The sequence below is a fragment of the Eschrichtius robustus genome, chromosome 1 (genome assembly GCF_028021215.1).
Source record: "Eschrichtius robustus isolate mEscRob2 chromosome 1, mEscRob2.pri, whole genome shotgun sequence".
In the NCBI taxonomy this organism is placed as follows: domain Eukaryota; kingdom Metazoa; phylum Chordata; class Mammalia; order Artiodactyla; family Eschrichtiidae; genus Eschrichtius; species Eschrichtius robustus.
In genome coordinates this window covers 121041380-121062508 of record NC_090824.1, presented here as the reverse complement: position 1 = coordinate 121062508, position 21129 = coordinate 121041380, and the positions used below count along the sequence as shown (strand labels likewise).

The following is a 21129-nucleotide window of genomic DNA, read 5'->3' as shown; positions in this document are numbered from 1 at the left end:
CCTTCCTAAAATAGCCCCACAATCACTCTCCATCATATTATCTCATCAGAGCCCTGGACTTAGGCTGAAATTACCTCGGCTACTTAGGGTTTACTCCTATAAGCCCCAGCAGAATGTACAGCAGGCCTAAAAGCAGGGGCCTTGCATGCCTGGGTCACTACTTTAGCCCCAGTGCCTCTAATAAGGCCTGGCTCCCAGCAGGTAGCTGAGTAATTTGTCAATTATTTTAGCTCCATGTTCCAGGATTTGATCATCTACACTGAAGGCTCAGAGACTCTTAGCTAGCTGGTGCCTGGGAGCTGCTCAGGCCCTCAAATATGGAGTCAGACAAGCTAAAATGTATTAGAGACAGGGCAGACACCTAAACACCAACTTGTTAATTTACTTTGGAAACGTCTATCAAATATTCAGAACTAAACAAATATTCAAACTCCATTCACTACCTTCTCCCCCTAGAGTCAAGCCACATGACAAGCCAAGTCTAGCGGGTAGAGTTAAAAAAAAAAAAAAAAAAGAATTTGGATCATTATCCATAGTTAATTATATGTCAGCTTAACTGGGTCATGGGATCCCCAGACAGCTGGATAAACGTTATTTCTGGGTGTGTCTGTGAGGGTGTTTCCAGAAGAGATTAGCATTTGAATTGGTGAACTTAGTAAAGCCGAAGGCCCTCCCCAATGTGGGGAGGCATCATCCAATTCACTGAGTGTCATAATACAAAAAAAAAAAAAGGAGAAGGAAGGTGGAATTCGCTTTCTGCCTGACTAAGCTGGGACACTGATCTTCTCCTGCCCTCAGCACTCCTGGGTCTCAGGTCTTCAGACCTGGAGTGGAATCTACACTATTGGCTCTCTGGCTCTCAGGCCTTGGAATTATACCACCGGCTTTCCTGTTCTCCAGCTCGCAGATGGCAGATGGTAGAACTCCTCAGTCTCCATAATCATGTGAGCCAATACCTTACAGTAAACATATCCTATTTATTGGTTCTATTTCTTTGGCGGTCTCGGACTAATACACACGATAATCATCAAAGTCCCTCTGCTAATATACCTGTTCCAATGGGACAAGATCATGCAGCTGCAGGCTGACATTCCTTTTTTAGGTAACTGCATGAGGTCCAATGGCTAAGATTCTCTCCTCGTTGACAGTGCTAGATTCACACTGAACCAAGTTCCCGTCTGTCCGTCCAACTACACATTAACATCATCGTCCACACCTCTGCTGTGACTTGCCAATAAGGCCCAACTCTGCACATATCGCTTGAGTTCAGCAAACTCTTCAATAGCCCATTTGCAAATTATTAAGCTAGAAAATTATGTGTAATCTAGTCAATTAGATGAGGGTTTGATACATTTTTCCCATTTCCCACCTAAGTCAAAGCCAACACCCCAAGCCAGCCGGACATCATGAAGCCTGCGTACATGGACACAAAGAGTAGGTCTGCAGATTCTAATCAGCTGGGTAGCAGACCCTGGCCAAAGACATGCTGAAAGCCCCAAGGGGACATGGGGGTCCCAACCACCTCCCTAAGCCATCAAACTGGCATGAAAGGCAAAGCTTACCCCACAAAAGGGCCAGGGACTGCTTACCAGGATTTGGTTCCCAGGGACTGATATGAGCTTAAATCAAAGGCAGTATGGATAATCCAGACATGTATAATTCATAGTTGACTACATTACCTCTTTTGAATTTATAATGATGATGATAATTTGTGGGAAGTTTCTGAGGAATAAATAATTGATAACATACTCCACATAGCAAGGCAAACTACCAGTGGAGACAATGAGTCGGGATGTATTAAAACAATATTCCTTCATTCAACATTTATCAAGCACCTACTAGACACTAGCCCACAGAGTCATCTGTTTTGACATTGGAATCTGCTGATAGAATACGGGCAATAACTACAGGATTCTCGAAGAACCAAGGACCCCAGAGCCTTTGATTATGAAAGATTTCCTGAGCTCCTACAATGTGCTAGACACTGTACTGTGTAGGTGCTAAAAATAGAAATATTAAGACTCAGTTCTAGTTCTTGAGGATCATATAGGCTAGTGGTTTGACAATGTATTTTACTTTTCTTCCTGTATATAACTGTGTACAGAGCCACATGATAACCATAAAGACTTATTGAGGCAAATTTACCAAGATACAGTATTAACATATCTCAATTCGACTAGCTCTATCAGGAGCCTGGACTGAGCTGTACATGTCAAGAATGGTTTCAGCTTTAGTTTTATAATACAAAACCACCTGCAGGGACAGATTTTTACAAAACAAATACCCAGTAAAGTTTTACTGAATGAACTGAAAAACCAGTGTAAACCAGTAATGAAAATAACCTAAAAACCAGGCAATTTACAGAAGAAATTCATTAAGAATCTATAGACAAAAAAATACACCTTTCATATCATTTAAATACAATTTGAGTATCTTCACATTTCTTTGCTTTAAATATGCATATTGCCTTTGCATAACATCCACCCTCCTAATTTTATATTGCTTATATATAAAGACTTCCTTTTAGTACTTTTAATCTACAACATGATTTCATTTTAACAGAGTTTGGCTACAATGTGGCAATTCTGATGTCTCATTAAGCATCCTAATTTTGGTTATGTTTGGGTAAACATGCTTAGGCTCACAATATATACAAAACTACGTAATTAGTGTTTCATATAAAAGTCTATTAGATTTCCAAACTTTCTTCTGTTACTTTATAATGATATATAATTATTACCAGTTACAAAAAAGTAAATGCTCATATATGCAAAGTAAATTTTTTTCCAGAATTAGATTTTACTCAGACTTCCCTCTCTACAACGGAAATCATCTATTCATTTGCAAACTGCACACTCCAAAAATATATGTAAATGGAAGAGTGCTGTCTGGTTAAGGGAAGAACAATCATTACATAAAATGTGTTTCAGATGGAAAAACTCACTGCATTGTAAATTATTTAAAAATCATCTTAAATACACATTACAGAAAAATCGTGTTAAAAAGACATCTTAAAGAAAAATAATTAGCAAAGGCCTAAATGATTAATGACTTTGGATTCCTAGGTATGTTTGCTATTAACTGTAATTATCTAAGCAGTTCAATGAACTCACACCAAAGGAATGAGGGGGCAGGGGAGAACTCAGTGAGAACTAAAGCTTTAATTACCTAGTTTCATGAAGAAATTCTTCCTGAGGGAGTAGAAATACTCAGAAAGCAAAGAATGACTGAATAGCACTGCCTGTCACATTTGAGAGTTGGTTACCTAAGATTGGGGTTCTAGAGGAGCTTCCAAGAGGCAAAGTAGAAAAGTGAAAGGAGCTTATCTTTGGAGTTTAACAGTCTGGGTTTAGTCTCAGCACTGCCACTTACTGGCCTTGAGATCTCAGAGAAGTCTCTTCACTTCCCTGGGCCTAGGATGCCTCATCTGAAAAGGACGCAGTTTGCACAAATGACCTCAGAGTCTCTTCTAGTTCTTTTTGCTACCATAAGATCTGCAATGGGCTTCAGTCTGAAATAGGCATTTATTCACTTAATAAGCATTCATGGCAATTTGCTCCAAACATTGTGCTGGACAATGTGAAGATGAGTAAGACAAAGTTCCTTTCTTTTTTTTTTAAAAAAAATCTTTATTAGAGTATAATTGCTTTACAATGTTGTGTTAGTTTCTGCTGTATAACAAAGTGTATCAGCTACACGTATACATGTATCCCCATATCCCCTCCCTCTTGCATCTCCCTCCCACCCTCCCTATCCCACCCCTTTCTTTTTTGAAGGGCTCCCATTCTATCAGGGGATACAGACTTGCAAAGAAACAATGTCAGTCCTATTCAGTAAATACTACGGTAACAGTATCAAGTGCTGGGTGCCCAGGATACATTAAGGGAAAAAGAACTAGGGCCAGGGAGGGAACTGGTAGTGAGGGCTTCCTAGAATGAAGGAACTTTTCAACAGCACTGAGGGCTCAGCTAAGGTTGGAAATTATATATTTTAAATGGTTCTGATGGTTGGATTAGTACAAAGGGAAAGTTATTCCCCAGATCCTACAGCTGCAGCTAAAGCACTATCACCTCTTACAGGGACAGAAAAAATTCAGTCCAGAGTTTTCTAAGGGTAGAGTTACACTCTCTGCTTTTACCTCAGGATAGTAATGTGGAATAGACTGTCTCCAGTCTCTGGTCTGTCCACCACCCACATAAACAAAGAGAACCCAGCAGAGTACCCATAGAGAAATGGGGAAGTCACACTACCTTCTAACATGAAACATAGGGGTGTTTGCAATTTTTTGTGACACATTTCTTGCCACTGGTGGAGGGAACAGGAATCTGAGAATCATTATTTATCCCCAATCACTCTGATTTTATCTATCACCCTCTCTAGATTTGAGTGCAGCAGGGCTATCAGCCCCCTAATATATCTCTCTTTTCAAAATTGAAATGTTTAAGTTGGGGTTTTTTTAATTTTGTGAAGGTGTCAACTTGGGGTTGCCAAGTTATTCAGCTTCTGGGATAAAACTGCTTTCGCACTCAAATATAAAACTGGAAAGATCATTCTAAATATAGACACCACCTTCCAAAAACAAGTAAATTATCTACAGCAATCTCTTAAGCGTTCTATGCCCCTTGGATACCATTAGAGTTCTTTGGCTGCCGGCAATTGAACCTGACTCTGGCTAACTTAGTTGGAAAATCTGGAATATACTGGAAGGATATAGGGGAGAAGTGCACACAATCAACAGGGTAGCTGGGGATCCAGACTGAGAAAAAGACACGAAAGGTATTTCTGGGACTTCCCTGGCGGTCCAGTGGTTAAGACTTCGCCTTCCAATGCAGGGGGTATGGGTTTGATCCCTGGTTGGGGAGCTAAGATCCCACATGCTTCATGGCCAAAAAACCAAAACATAAAATAGAAGCAATATTGTAACAAATTCAATAAAGACTTTGAAATTGGTCCACATCAAAAAAAAAAAAAAAAGAAAAGAAATGCAAAGAAAAGGTATTTCCTAGGGTCCAGGCAGCAGGAACCACTGCCCAGCAACCTACAGGTACAGCTGCAGGGATGGCACTCCTGTCATTGGAAAACTCTGCACAGATTTCAAGCTCCAAAGGGAAATAAAATTGCTATGACCCAAAGAAATTGGAATGGATGCCATCAGTCACCAAAGCAACACAGATCCACGACATCCCCTTATAACAAACACATGGTCCTTTTCTTTAAACATCAAAAGAAGGATAGACCAGAAATTTTAGAACCCTGAAGACAAATGTACTTCAATTAGAGTACAACTCTGAGTAAATCTCTGTCCTTAGTAAAGTGTACGTGGTAATCTGAAAGGACAGTGAAAATTGTTAATCATGTGGTACACTAGTACCTCACTTAGGTATAAGCTGAGTGAGAATCATCAAAAAAGGAAATCAGGGGCTTCCCTGGTGGTGCAGTGGTTGAGAATCTGCCTGCCAATGCAGGGGACACGGGTTCGAGCCCTGGTCTGGGAAGATCCCACATGCTGCGGAGCAACTAAGCCCGTGCGCCACAACTACTGAGCCTGCGCTCTAGAGCCCGTGAGCCACAACTACTGAAGCCCGTGCACCTAGAGCCCGTGCTCTGCAACAAGAGAAGCCACCGCAATGAGAAGCCCGCGCACCACAACGAAGAGTAGCCCCCGCTCACCGCAACTAGAGAAAGCCCGCGCCCAGCAACGAAGACCCAACGCAGCCAAAACTAAATAAATAAATTTATAAAAAATAAATAAATTAATAAATTTTTTAAAAAAATGGATTCTGACACATGCTACAACATGGATAAATCTTGAAAACATTACGCTAAGTGAAATGACCCAGACACAAAAAGGACAAATACTGTGTGATTGCACTTATGTGATATACCTAGAATAGGGAAATTCATAGAGACAGAAAGTAGAACAGAGGTCACCTGGGGCTGAGGTGAGAGTGGAATGGAGAATTACTATTTATTGGGAACAGAGTTTCTGTTTGGGATAATCAAAAAGTTTTGAAAACCGATAGTGGTGATGGTTGCATACAACACTGTGAATGTAATTAATGTCAATGAACTGCACACTTTAAAATGGTTAAAGTGATAAATATCTTACACACAATAAAAAAACAATTTTAAAAAATGGGCAGAAGACTCGAGTAGACACTTCACCAAAGAAGACACACAAATGACTGATAAGGACATGAAAAAGTGCTCAACATCATTAGTCATTAGGGAAATGCAAATTAATAGTGCAATGAAATACCACTCCACATCCACTATAATGACTATAATCAAAAAGACAGATAATAGCAAGTGTTGGTGAGGATGTGGAGAAACTGGAACCCTCACACATTGCTGGTAGGATTGTAAAATGGTATAGCCACTTTGGAAAATTGTTTGGCTATGTTTTAAAAAGTTAAACATAAGCTTACTGCAAGACTCAGCAAGTCCACGCCTAGCAATTCACCCAAGAGAAATGAAAATACATCTCCACACAAAGACGTGTACACATGTTCACAGCAGCTTCATTCACAACAGCTAAAAACTGGAAACAACCCAAATGTCCATCAGCTAATAAATGGATAAAAGGAATGCTGCATAGCCATACAATAGGATACTACTGGGACATAAATATAAATGAAATATTGATACATGCCAGAACATGGCTTTACCTCAAAAAGATTACGCTAAGTGAAAGAAGCCAGATGCAAAAGACTTCAGGTTGTAAGATTCCATTTATACAAAATGTTCAGAAAAGACAAATTATTTATAGAGACAGAAAGCAGATTAGTGGTTGCCTGGGTCTGGGGTGGAAGGAGGGATTATCGGCAAACAGGCTTATATAAATTTGAGGAGTGACTGAAAGGTTTTACAACTGAACTGTGTTGATGGTTGCACAATTCTATTAATTTGCTACAAATCACTGAATTGTACACTTACAATGGGTGGATTTTTGTGGCTTTTAAGTTATACCTCAATAAAGCTGTTAAAATAAATAAATACAAATCTGACATTGAAAAAAAATGAGTCTTGATTTCAGGAAGCATTAACTTAAAAAAAAATGAGTCTTGATTTCAGGAAGCATAACTAAAATACAATATCCAGGGAATTCCCTGGTGGTCCAGTGGTTAGGACTCCACGCTTTCACTGCGGAGGGAGCGGGTTCAGTCCCTGGATGGGGAACTAACATCCCACAAGCTGCGTGGCACAGCCAAAAAAATACAATCTCCGTGATGTGAAATAAAGATTTTCCTTAATCTAGCCATATATCTTTTATTCATACATTTTCAAACTACACATGTAGGATACTGACATTATTCAGTAACGTTAGCCCAGGCCCTAAATGATCTTAAGCTTTCTGAATTAAATTCTGTGGTCCCTGTGACTGCTCAATAAAAAGCAGTACATTTACAAACTCTAAAAATAGACAATATTGGCTTTTTATTGGGTTCATTTTAGAGAAAAATAAAGCAATAAAAGGGAGTCTGAGAAGCAATTCACATCCCTAGATTGTCTGAGTAATAAACTGTATTATATATAATCATTATGACCCAGAAACATTTAATCTGAAGCAGCAAAGGCCGACCTAGTAATTGATTTAATAGCTGTCTTCAGCTACATGAAGGGTATTACAGGGAAACTATTTGACTGGTTCTCCTCTCTTTCCCTTGAGAGCCAAACAAAACAAAAGTGATTTAGTGATCAGCAAGGTACACTGAGATTAAACACAAATAACACTGACAGTAACTGCTACCAAACACTGGAATACATTTAATAAATTTGTTCAAGCTGTTTCCTTGGCAATCCTTAAGACTAGACAAGACAGACAGCTTTGGTCTGAACACAGTACTGCTTGGGAGGGAGGCATTAGACATGGAACAGGTCTGTGGAAAGGAATGCAGCCCACCTGACTTCCACACGCCTTACCTCGATATCCCGATTCAGTTGCTTCACTATGGCAGTTATGTTTCTGATGTGCTCCTCCAAGAAAAGCCTGGCCAAGCGGTCGCCTCCCCCTTTGTTTTGCATTTTCTGCAAGCTGTTGACGATGTCGTCTTTGATCCTGAAGGCATGCTCCACGAGGGCGGCCGTGGTTTTCTCGTGGCAGAGGATCCTGTCTTCCAGTTGCTCCACTAGGCTTACAGATGAGTAGGGTGCCATGGTCAGGGACTGGCTGTGTCGGGGCATCGTTCTAACTCGCCTACGGAAGGGAGCCCCACGTTACTAGGGTTGTCAATTGGGAAAAAGTCATTTTTAAAGCCAGATTCAAGACTTCCCAGAAAAGGAGAGGCAAATTATCTATCCCTACAAGCTAAATGGGATTTGAGGCAGGGTTTCTACCCCCAAAGAGTTTTCTTGGTGAGCCAGGCAGCAACTTTAAACAATGGTCCCCAGAGAGTTAAGTGTGCAGGTAGCAGGCTCCATGACCTCCCAAAGCAAGAGGCTGGAGGATCAAAGCTTATTAACAAAATTGCCGGACCTGCCCTTCTCCTCCCTCCCTCTAAAGCAGGGGCTACAAACTCAAATGCCTACAAGGGTCAGGCAGGGGACATAAATGAGTGAAGCATACCACAGAGAAGACACTAGGGAGTGGTGGGGACTTTGTAGAACTGACAGGGCATTCCTCAACTAAAGGGAGCCACAATTCTGCTCCACCCATGAGTGACCATCTGGGAATGCAGATCCATTTTTCCAGATCATGTGATATTTCAAGAAGAGGCAGGAAATGTAGGCTTGTATGTGAAGTCACCTGATTTTTTAAAATGTTAACAATTCATTAAAAAAGTATTTAAGATGATCCAGGCCAAACAATGTACTTCTATGAGCCAATTTTGGCCTATGGACACCCCACTTCTGATTTAAAAGGGTTAGCAGGGACTTCCCTGGTGGTGCAGTGGTTAAGAATCCACCTGCCAATGCAGGGGACACGGGTTTGAGCCCTGGTCCGGGAAGATCCCACATGCCACGGAGCAACTAAGCCCGTGTCCCACAACTACTGAGCCTGCGCTCTAAAGCCCATGAGCCACAACTACTGAGCCTGCGTGCCACAGCTGCTGAACCCCGCGCACCTAGAGCCCGTGCTCCACAACAAGAGAAGCCACCGCAATGAGAAGCCCACACACTGCAACGAAGAGTAGCCTCCGCTCGCCACAACTAGAGAAAGCTCGTGTGCAGCAACAAATACCCAACACAGCCAAAAATAAATAAATAAATAAATAAATTTATTTATTTTAAAAAATAATAATAAAAATAAATAAAAGGGTTAGCAGTGGGACTTCCCTGGTGGTGCAGTGGTTAAGACTCTACGCTCCCAATGCAGGGGGCCCAAGTTCAATCCCTGGTCAGGGAACTCAATCCCACATGCATGCTGCAACTAAGTTCATGTGCCACAACTAAGGAGCCCACCTGCCACAACTAAGACTCAGCGCAACCAAACAAATAAATATTTTTTTAAATAAATAAATAAAAGGGTTAGCAGGGGTATCAGCCCCCAAACCTCCAGAGGTACATTTCACTGTTGACCAGAAGTGCAACTGTACTGAAGGGCTACTGTGAAATCTCCACCTGTCAGGGTCACTGAATAGTCCACAGTATCCTACAAGTCAGAAGCCAGAGAGGGGACACAACAGTACTACTCTTGCCCTCAAAAAAAGTCACTGTTGTATAATGTAACAGCCACAAGGATTCTTTTATAATGATCACACCCACTAGCAGCCCTCATGGAATTGGTGGAAAGAAAAAGTATACCTTAGATGCATATTTTCCATATATTATACCTTTCCTCGGTGACAAGAGAAGGAAATACAGTGCTCCGTTGGGCCATTTTCTTTTTAATAATTCACATCTGTTGAAAAAATAAGCATTAAATTATTTAACGGTTTATATCTAGAACTTAAATCACCTCTAAAGCTTATTATTAATTTACTAAGGGGATCAAAAATTATGCTGCCATGCTGATCAATTATATTATTAAATACCTTATAGCTTATATACAATAGAAACAGAAGATGTCTCTAAATAAGGAGAAAAGAATCAAACATCAAAATGCTTCTGCTAGATAGATCAACAAGGACTGTCAAATGGAGTTTCCTTAAGTTTTCTCACCCCATATCTGCATCTCAAGCTTGAGAAACCACTTTTAAAGAAACAACATAGTTTCTTCAATAGGCTTAGTCAGTCCTGTACTTCTCCACAGGAATGTACAGGAAACTACGTTAGGAAATTTGATCTCAGCAAATTTAGTAAATTCCGTAGCAAATTAAGAGCATTATTTAAAAATTAATCTTAATAAAACAATGCATGATCAATGGGATCTGATTTGGGGGAACTTATCTATCCACTAAGAGAATGAGAATGATACTCTTCATTAAAACCTTAAAACTGAAAGCAATTATACTCCAATACAGACATTTAAAAAATAAAAAATAAAAAAATAAAACCTTGAAACTGTATTATAAGATATAATCATTCATCTTACATCAGGCATATATAAGGAAGAGTTGGTCATCACAATGCATTAGAAATCTGAACAAAATTGGATGGTTTTAAAAATATCTCATTACTGGAGATTGGTTCAAGATGGCAGAGTAGAAGGACGTGCGCTCACTCCCTCTTGCGAGAGCACAGGAATCACAACTAACTGCTGAACAATCATCGACAGGAAGACACTGGAACTCACCAAAAAAGATACCCCACATCCAAAGACAAAGGAGAAGAAGCTGCAGTGAGACAGTAGGAGGGGCGCAATCACAATAAAATCAAATCCCATAACCACTGGGTAGGTGACTCACAAACTGGAGAACATTTATACCACAGAAGTCCACCGACTGGAGTGAAGGTTCTGAGCCCCACGTCAGGCTTCCCAACCTGGGGGTCCGGCAACGGGAGGAGGAATTACCAGAGAATCAGACTTTGAAGGCTACTGGGATTTGATTGCAGGGCTTTGACAGGACAGGGGGAAACAGACTCCACTCTTGAAGGTCACACACGAAGTAGTGTGCGCAACAGGACCCAGGGGGAAGGAGCAGTGACCCCACAGGAGACTGAACCAGACCTACCTGCTAGTGTTGGAGGGTCTCCTGCAGAGGCGGGGGGCGGCTGTGGCTCACCGCGGGGACAAGGACACTGGCAGCAGAAGTTCTGGGAAGTACTCCTTGGCGTGAGCCCTCCTGGAGTCCGCCATTAGCCCCACCAAAGAGCCTGCAGGCTCCAGTGCTGGGTCGCCTCAGGCCAAACAACCAACAGGGAGGGAACTCAGCCCCACCCATCAGCAGACAAGTGGATTAAAGTTTTACTGAGCTCTGCCCACCAGAGCAACACCCAGCTCTACCCACCACCAGTCCCTCCCATCAGGAAGCTTGCACAGGCCTCTTACATAGCCTCATCCACCAAAGGGCAGACAGAAGAAGCAAGAAGAACTACAGTCCTGCAGCCTGTGGAAAGAAAACCACATTCACAGAACGATAGACAAAATGAAAAGGCAGAGGACTATGTACCAGATGAAGGAGCAAGATAAAACCCCAGAAAAACAGCTAAATGAAGTGGAGATAGGCGACCTACCAGGAAAAGAATTCAGAATAATGACAGTGAAGATGATCCAGGACCTCGGAAAAAGAATGGAGGCAAAGATTGAGAAGATGCAAGAAGTGTTTAACAAAGACCTACAAGAATTAAAGAACAAACAAACAGAGATTAACAATACAATAACTGAAATGAAAAACACAGTAGAAGGAATCAACAGCAGAATAACTGAGTCAGAAGAACAGATAAGTGACCTGGAAGACAGAATGACAGAATTCATTGCCGCAGAACAGAATAAGAAAAAAGAATGAAAAGAAATGAAGACACCAACATTCGCATTATAGGGGTGCCAGAAGGAGAAGAGAGAGAGAAAGGACCCGAGAAAATATTTGAAGAGATTATAGTCGAAAACTTCCCTAACATGGGAAAGGAAATAGCCATCCAAGTCGAGGAAGCACAGAGAGTCCCAGGCAGGATAAACCCAAGCAGAAACATGCTGAGACACATAGTAATCAAATTGACAAAAACTAAAGACAAAGAAAAATTATTAAAAGCACCAAGGGAAAAACAACAAATAACATACAAGGGAACTCCAATAAGGTTAACAGCTGATTTCTCAGCAGAAACTCTATAAGCCAGAAGGGAGTGGCATGATATACTTAAAGTGATGAAAGGGAAGAACCTACAACCAAGATTACTGTACCCAGCAAGGATCTCATTCAGATTCAATGGAGAAATCAAAAGCTTTACAGACAAGTAAAAGGTAAGAGAATTCAGCACCACCAAACCAGCTCTACAACAAATGCTAAAGGAACTTCTCTAAGTGGGAAACATAAGAGAAGAAACGGACCTACAAAAACAAACCCAAAACAATTAAGAAAATGGTCATAGGAACATACATGTTGCTAATTACCTTAAATGCGAATGGATTAAATGCTCCAACCAAAAGACACAGGCTTGCTCAATCGATACAGAAACAAGACCCATATATATGCTGTCTACAAGAGACCCATTTCAGACCTAGGGACACATACAGACTGAAAGTGAGGGGATGGAAAAAGATATTCCATGCAAATGGAAATCAAAAGAAAGCTGGAGTAGCAATACTCATATCAGACAAAATAGACTTTAAAATAAAGAATGTTACAAGAAACAAAGAAGGACACTACATAATGATCAAGGGATCAATCCAAGAAGAAAATATAACAATTATAAATATATATGCACCCAACATAGCAGCACCTCAATACATAAGGCAAATGCTAACAGCTATAAAAGAAGAAATTGACAGTAACACAATAATAGTGGGGGATGTTAACACCTCACTTACACCAATGGACAGACCATCCAAACCGAAAATTAATAAGGAAACACAAGCTGTAAATGACACAATAAACCAGATACATTTAATTGACATTTATAGGACATTCCATCCAAAAACAGCAGATTACACTTTCTTCTTAAGTGCACACAGAACATTCTCCAGGACAGATCACATCTTGGGTCACAAATCAAGCCTTGGCAAATTTAAGAAAATTGAAATCATATCAATGATTTCCCTGATTTGATTGAAATCATATCAATCATATCTTTTCTGACCACAATGCAATGAGATTAGAAATAAATTACAGGGAAAAAATGTAAGAAACACAAACACATGGAGGCTAAACAATACTTTACTAAATAACCAAGAGATCACTGAAGAAATCAAAGAGGAAATCAAAAAATACCTAGAGACAAATGACAATGAAAACACGACAATCCAAAACTGATGGGATTCAGCGAAAGCAGTTCTAAGAGGGAAGTTTGTATCAATACAATCCTACCTCAAGAAACAAGAAAAATCTCAAATAAACAATCTAACGTTACACCTAAAGGAACTAGAGAAAGAAGAACAAACAAAACCCAAAGTTAGTAGAGGGAAAGAAATCATAAAGATCAGAGCAGAAATAAATGAAACAGAAACAAAGAAAACAATAGCAAAGACCAGTAAAACTAAAAGCTGGTTCTTTGAGAAGATAAACAAAATTGATAAACCTTTAGTCAGACTCATCAAAAAAAAGAGGGAGAGGACTCAAATCAATAAAATTAGAAATGAAAAAAGAGAAGTTACAACGGACACCGCAGAAATACAAAGCATCAAAAGAGACTACTACAAGCAATTCTATGCCAATAAAATGGACAACCTGGAAGAAATGGACAAATTCTTAGAAAGGTATAACCTTCCAACACTGAACCAGGAAGAAACAGAAAATATGAACAGACCGATCACAAACAATGAAATTGAAATTGTGATTAAAAATCGTCCAACAAACAGAAGTCCAGGACCAGACAGCTTCACAGGTGAATTCTATCAAACATTTAGAGAAGCGCTAACACCCATCCTTCTCAAACTCTTCCCAAAAACTGCAGAGGAAGGAATAATCCCAAACTCATTCTACAAGGCCACCATCACCCTGATACCAAAACCAGACAAAGGTACTACAAAAAAAGAAAATTACAGACCAGTATCACTGAGGAATATAGACACAAAAATCCTCAACAAAATACTAGCAAACAGAATCCAACAACACATTTAAAGGATCATACACCATGATCAAGTGGGATTTATCCCAGGGATGCAAGGATCCTTCAATATATGCAAATCAATCAATGTGATACACCATATTAACAAAGTGAAGGATAAAAACCATATGGTCATCTCAACAGATGCAGAAAAAACTTCTGACAAAATTCAACACCCATTTATGATAAAAACTCTCCAGAAAGTGGGCATAGAGGGAACCTACCTCAACATAATAAAGGTCACAGATGACAAACCCACAGGAAACATCATTCTCAATGGTGAAAAACTGAAAGCATTTCCTCTAAGATCAGGAACGAGACAAGGATGTCCACTCTCACCACTATTATTCAACATAGTTTTGGAAGTCCTAGCCACAGCAATCAAAGAAGAAAAATAAATAAAAAGAATACAAATTGGAAAAGAAGAAGTAAAACTGTCACTGTTTGCAGATGACATGATACTATACATAGAGAATCCTAAAGATGCCACCAGAAAACTACTAGAGTTAATCAATGAAATTGGTAAAGTTGCAGGATACAAAATTAATGCACAGAAATCTCTTGCATCCCTATACACTAACAATGAAAGATCAGAAAGAGAAATTAAGGAAACAATCCCATTCACCACTGCAACAAAAAGAATAAAATACCTAGGAATAAACATAACAAAGGAGGTAAAAGACCTGTACTCAGAAAACCATAAGACACTGATGAAAGAAATCAAAGATGACACAAAACAGATGGAAAGAAATACCATGTTCTTGGATTGCAAGAATCAATATTGTGAAAATGACTATACTACCCAAAGCAATCTTCAGATTCAATGCAATCCCTATCAAATTACCAATGGCATTTTTTACAGAACTAGAACAAAAAATCATAAAATTTGTATGGAGACACAAAAGACCCCGAATAGCCAAAGCAATCTTGAGAGAAAAAAACAGAGTTGGAAGAATCAGACTCCCTGACTTCAGACTACACTACAAAGCTACAGTAATCAAGGCAATATGGTACTGGCACAAAAACAGAAATATAGATCAATGGAACAGTATAGAAAGCCCAGAGACAAACCCATGCACCTATGGTGAACTAATCTATGACAAAGGAGGCAAAGATATACAATGGAGAAAAGACAGTCTCTTCAATAAGTGGTGCTGGGAAAACTGGACAGCTACATGTAAAAGAATGAAATTAGAACACTCCCTAACACCATAACAAAAATAAACTCAAAATGGATTAAAATCTAAATGTAAGATGGGACACTATAAAATTCTCAGAGGAAAACATAGGAAGAACAGTCTTTGACATAAATCACAGCAAGATCTTTTTTGACCCACCTGCTAGAATAATGGAAATAAAAACAAAAATAAACAAATGGGACCTAATGAAACTTAAAAGCTTTTGCACAGCAATGGAAACCATAAACAAAAGGAAAAGACAACCCTCAGAATGGGAGAAAATATTTGCAAATGAATCAATGGACAAAGGATTATCTCCAAAATATATAAACAGCTCAATGCAGCTCAATATTAAAAAAACAAACAACCCAATCCAAAAATGGGCAGAAGACCTAAACAGACATTTCTCCAAAGAAGACATACAGATGGCCAAGAGGCACATGAAAAGCTGCTCAACATCACTAATTATCAGAGAAATGCAAATCAAAACTACAATGAGATATCACCTCACACCGGTTAGAATGGGCATCATCAGAAAATCTACAGACAACAAATGCTGGAGAGGGTGTGGAGAAAAGGGAACCATCTTGCACTGTTGGTGGGAATGTAAATTGATACAGCCACTGTGGTGAACAGTATGGAGGTTCCTTAAAAAACTAAAAATAGAATTACCATATGACCCAGCAATCCCACTACTGGGCATATACCCAGAGAAAACCATAATTCAAAAAGACACATGCACCCCAACATTCACTGCAGCACTATTTACAATAGCCAGGTCATGGAAGCAGCCTAAATGCCCATCAACAGACGAATGGATAAAGAAGATGTGGTACATATATACAATGGAATATTACTCAGCCATAAAAAGAATGAAATTGGGTCATTTGTAGAGACGTGGATGGACCGAGAGACTGTCACACAGAGTGAAGTAAGTCAGAAAGAGAAAAACAAACACCATATATTTAACACATATATGTGGAATCTAGAAAAATGGTACAGATGACCAGCCCAGTTTGCAAGGCATAAATAGAGACACAGATGTAGAGAAGAAACGTACAGACACCAAGGAGGGAAATTGGGGGGTTGGGGGGTGGGATGAACTGGGAGACTGGGATTGACATATATACACTAATATGTATGAAATAGATAACTAATAAGAACCTGCTGTATAAAAAATAAATAAAATAAAATTCAAAAAAAATTTCATTACTTAGGTTTCTCAATACTGTTGTTAATTGCCTTAAAACAATGCCTAGTAACTGTAATCTGATTCAGTAATTAGTTCTCATTTAGATGTTGGATTAAAAAAGCATTTCTGATTGAAACCATTGTTTTGGCATCATCTATCCAGTATGTTATTTTTAGAGTTTCAAAATGTGAACATTTGACTTTTCTAGACAAAGAATTTTGAATTTAAACAAAATGCATTTAAGAAAAAAAGTGATTCAGGCCAAACAAGCTACAATGCCAAAGGAGTTCTTCAATATTAAAGATAATAATTTTTGCCATTTAGACTACAAAAATTAAGCCAGTGTGAAAGACGTTAATATTTAGAATCACACAAGCTTTACAATTTTAAAGTTGTAAAATACCTTAGCTGAAGTATTAATCTATAGAATAACCCAACCTGAGAGACATTTGGCATCTATTATGCAGACAACCTAAACAGGTAAGATAAAAATCCCCTCCCTCAAGGGCTTCACAGCCTACAGAGAAAGGTAGACACCCCAACCAACCAGGAAACACTGGGATAACTGGCTAACTAATCATATGAACAGAAACACACGGGGAGAAAACACTAACTCAAAAAGTTATATTCACCCTTATGTCCACTGCAGCATTATTTAAAATAGCCAAGATATGGACACTACCTAAGTGTGATGAATAGATAATGTGAGATATACACACACATACACATACACGCACACACATATACATACACGCATGCACAGTGGAATACTATTCAGCCAGAAAAAAGAATAAAATCTTGTCATTTGCAACTGTATGATCTTACTCTAAATCTTAAAAAACAAAACAAACACACAAAAACCCCACCAAACTTATAGATACAGAAAACGGAATGATGGTTGCCAGAGCCAGGCACTGGGAAGTAGGCAAAATGGGTGAAGGGGGTCAAAGGAACAGACTTGCAGCTATAAAATAAATAAGCCATAGGAATGTAATGTCAGCATGATGACTACAGTTAATAATACTGTATTGCATATTTGAAAGATCCTAAGAAAGTAAATCTTAAAAGTTCTCATCATACACACAAAAGATTTTGTAACTGTGTGCTGACCAATGTCAACCAGACTTATTGTGGTGATCATTTTGTAATATATACAAATATAGAGTCGTTATGTTGTATACCTGAGACTAATATAATGCTATATGTCAATTATACTTCAATGTAAAAAAAATTTTTTTTAACATTAAAAAAAAAAAAAAAAAAACATGGGGAGGAAAAAGGGAGAGGGCTTTGTTTTTTTCCTGAGTAGCAACTAGCTACTGATGAGAACTGATGAGAATGAGTAGGAGTTCCCAAAGTAGAGAACAGAGAGGTTGTGCCATACTTTCTCTCTGCTACACTCCGGGATTACCTCTACTTCCTTTACTCTCAACACACCCCAGCCTAACCCCTTCTTCAGCCTCTTCCTTGGCCACTCCGTACCAGAGCCCACTTAACTCTAACCTTCCCCATAGCCACCCCACCTACCACTGTCCTTCAGCATGTCACGCACGTTGCTGCCATCATACCTTTGCCTGTGTGCTCTATCAGAAATGCCCTTCCCATCTCTGCCTGCCGAGAAAACTCGTACTAATCCTGTAAGGCCCCACCAGCCCTTCAATTCAATAAAATGGCTCCCTCGTGTGTATCCTTTAGCTCTTTATTCTGTGTGTTTTATACTACTTACTATGTCCTATTATTTTTAGCTGTTTAATAGTCTGTCTCCCCTACCAACTTATATGCTCCTTCAGGGCATGTTTCAAATCTTAACGGACACAGAGCTGACCTACAAGAATCCACACAATGAGAGCATGATTAGCGTTCCAGTATCAGAAATTGCAGCAATAAAGGCACTAGAGAATATGGTTTAGTTAAAAGTGTAGTTCTCTACTGAGACCGAATCCCAAACATTAGCCACTCAATATAATACCTGGGAATGAATGGAGACCTTTGCAATGCCTTTTTCTGAAAGTCATTTCATCCACCTGGAATTATCCTGCCTGAGCTACAGAAGCCCAGCTACATCCCCTTTCTGAAAAAGGAGTCTACCCACCACTCATTGTCTGAGATTGCTTTTCAATAACACACCTCCCTGTGACAAACCAAGCACTATGCACTCTCTGTGAGAGAAAATGCCATTCACATAGCATGAGTCCACAACACACACTGAGGTCTGTTCAGAATTGGTGCCCTTTTCATGAGCGTGGTGGGCAAGTGTTTATCTGTTAGGTCTCTTGGTTGGTTAGTATCATGATTCTTTGCCAGAACAAAGGGATCTATATTCCTAATGAATAAGGATTAAAAATAAATGTCACTGGATTAAGTGACTTCTCAAAAATTGTTTTCAGATCTTCCCATTAATTCTGGCTCCCTTGCCTGAGGTCATCAGCTCTTGCACGTTTATAAATCTCAACTCTAGCACCACAAGTGGGTCTGCAACACTATCAGGCAGGTCTGGGTCGTACACTGTTTTGATTGTGCCGTATTTTGCTGTTATAATATCAATCTCCAGTTTATGAGTTTCAAAACTTGGGGAAATCAGGGGAAGGGGCAGGTAGGTAAAGCAAAGACAGAAGAATTGAAAGAAATAAGAGAAAGTAAAATTACAGTGCCCCAAATATACAATAGATCAACAGAATTTGGAGGTTAAAAGAAGAGTAAAGGGAAATGCTATTATCTAAACCAAGACATTTATTTGTGATGATAAGGATTCTGAGATATTCTCAGATACATATATAGTTTTTAATGACAAAAGGAAACATGAATCCCAATAAATTGTTCTATTTTTGTAAGTAAGATGACACTGGGTAGAAATACCTACATATCATTTTAACGTAAAATGATACATGAACTTAACAAATTAAAATGACAATTTTTACGGAAACATTAAAATTTAGTTTTTCAGTTTACGATTACGATACAGCACTGATGTGTTCTGCTGAGTGTCAGAATTAAAAAAATATGCAGAGCGTTTATGAATTAAGTGGTTGTAATGTGGTGGTGGGGAAAAAAAAAAGCTGATTTCCTTATAGTTAAAAATAGAGTGAAAGGAGAGAGGGCGGAGAACAGTGGAAGGCGTGTCTAGGAAGACAGATGGGAGTGCTCCTTAACTGATCTCTGAGGCCAGGCTCAGGCTTGGACTCTGTCCTGGGGCAGCAAGGACTGATCAGGGATGGGAAACTCCAGGGCAGTGACCAGCCAGCGGCGAGAGCATCTCAGAATAGGGGAGGGGTTGCAGTGGCCGATGCTGGACCAGGAATCCCTCCTGGGAGGGACAGGATGGGGCCCGGGAGGGAGGAGGGGCTGAGGGTCCCCTCAGAGCCTCTTTACTCCTTTCTCTCCATTGCTATTCAGCTCCTCTCCCTCCCCTCTCACTGCCTCCTCTCGTTAGATTTTCTTTCTCTTTTCCTCCCACTCACCCCTCTCCATTCATCTCCCTTTGCTCTTTCCCTCTTCTTAACTTTCTCTTTCCACAGCCCATTTTCCTTCCCTCTACCATCTCTCCTTTCCCTCCTTTGCTCTCTCCCTTTCCACAGCTACAGTCCAACATACTTTTCCATCATGGAAGACATGGGTGGTGGGGTCAGGAAGGTCCTTATTTGAAGCCTGGCTTCCCCGATAACTATGATCCTAGTGGGCTTGTCGGGTTGGGGACCACAGAACTAATAGCTGCTCCCTCTTTGGAGTGTTGACCCCATGTCAGGCACTCATGCAGCATGTCTGTGGGCATTAACGGGATTCATCCTCACAATCATTCGTGAAGGGTCTGATCTTATTACCTCCATTTAACCAGAGGAAACAGAGACCTAGAAATGTTCAGCAACTGGCCCGATGTCACAGGAAGGAAGAGAGCAGGATTCTGAGCCTAGGGCCCCGGGCTTTTCATCAGCAGGCACCACCCATAGAGAGGTGGTGGGGTGTCCAGAACAGAGTCTGGCCTCGGGGCACTGGATATGCTTCCAAAAAGGGCTGATCCTTTCTCTTCCCTGCTTAATGTCCTTTCATCACACCTGACAGAAAATATATCTGTTTTTTAAAGTAAAACTTTATATAAAAGGTTCAGCAAATACAGTATTCATTTGTTTAAAGCCCTATTATATTGTTTATTGTGGTGGGTTAGTGGGGAAATCATTAGGTACTTGCTATCACCCTTTCATTTGGCCAAAGCTGTTCCTCCGGCACCGATGTCTGCTGAGGTTACAGCTGGACTGAAGCCATGCTACTGTCACTTGTGTTTTTGAAACCAGAGCACATACATGAAAAAAACAATTTGCGGGAATTCCCTGGCGGTCCAGTGGTTAGGACTCTGCACTCTCACTGCCGAGGGCCCGAGTTTGATCCCTGGTCACAGAACTAAGGCCCCACAAGCCTCGCAGCACAAGCCACACACACACACACACACACACACACACACACACACAAACACACACACACACACACAAATCGCAACACACATACTTTGAATGAAGAAATTTGGAACATTTTAAAAAACACCTTTCCTTAAACTGAAAAATGCTTTTTGTGATTAATAAAGTAATATAATTTAAAAATTTAGGCTCTACATAAAGGTATGAAGAATAAATTGAAAATCACCACTCAGAGAGTGCTGATATTACATCAATTTACCTTGTTTTAAGA

General features: G+C 39.9%; 1 protein-coding gene across 7 annotated transcripts in view; it reads right to left on the bottom strand.

Annotated features, from left to right (window-relative positions):
• The window catches only part of FAM81A (family with sequence similarity 81 member A), a 121653-nt gene that overhangs the window by 41473 nt on the left and 59051 nt on the right, over positions 1-21129 (bottom strand). For 4 of the 7 annotated variants that reach the window (XM_068552669.1, XM_068552651.1, XM_068552680.1 and 1 more), the window contains exons 2-3: positions 9774-9841; positions 7924-8197 (exon numbers count right to left, since the gene is read on the bottom strand). In XM_068552669.1, the coding sequence (XP_068408770.1) occupies positions 7924-8197; positions 9774-9820 (321 nt within the window). In that variant the 5' untranslated portion in view covers positions 9821-9841. Of the gene's footprint in view, positions 1-7923; positions 8198-9744; positions 9842-21129 lie in introns of all 7 variants that reach the window. The other 3 variants (XM_068552707.1, XM_068552689.1, XM_068552698.1) reach the window with 1 other exon arrangement.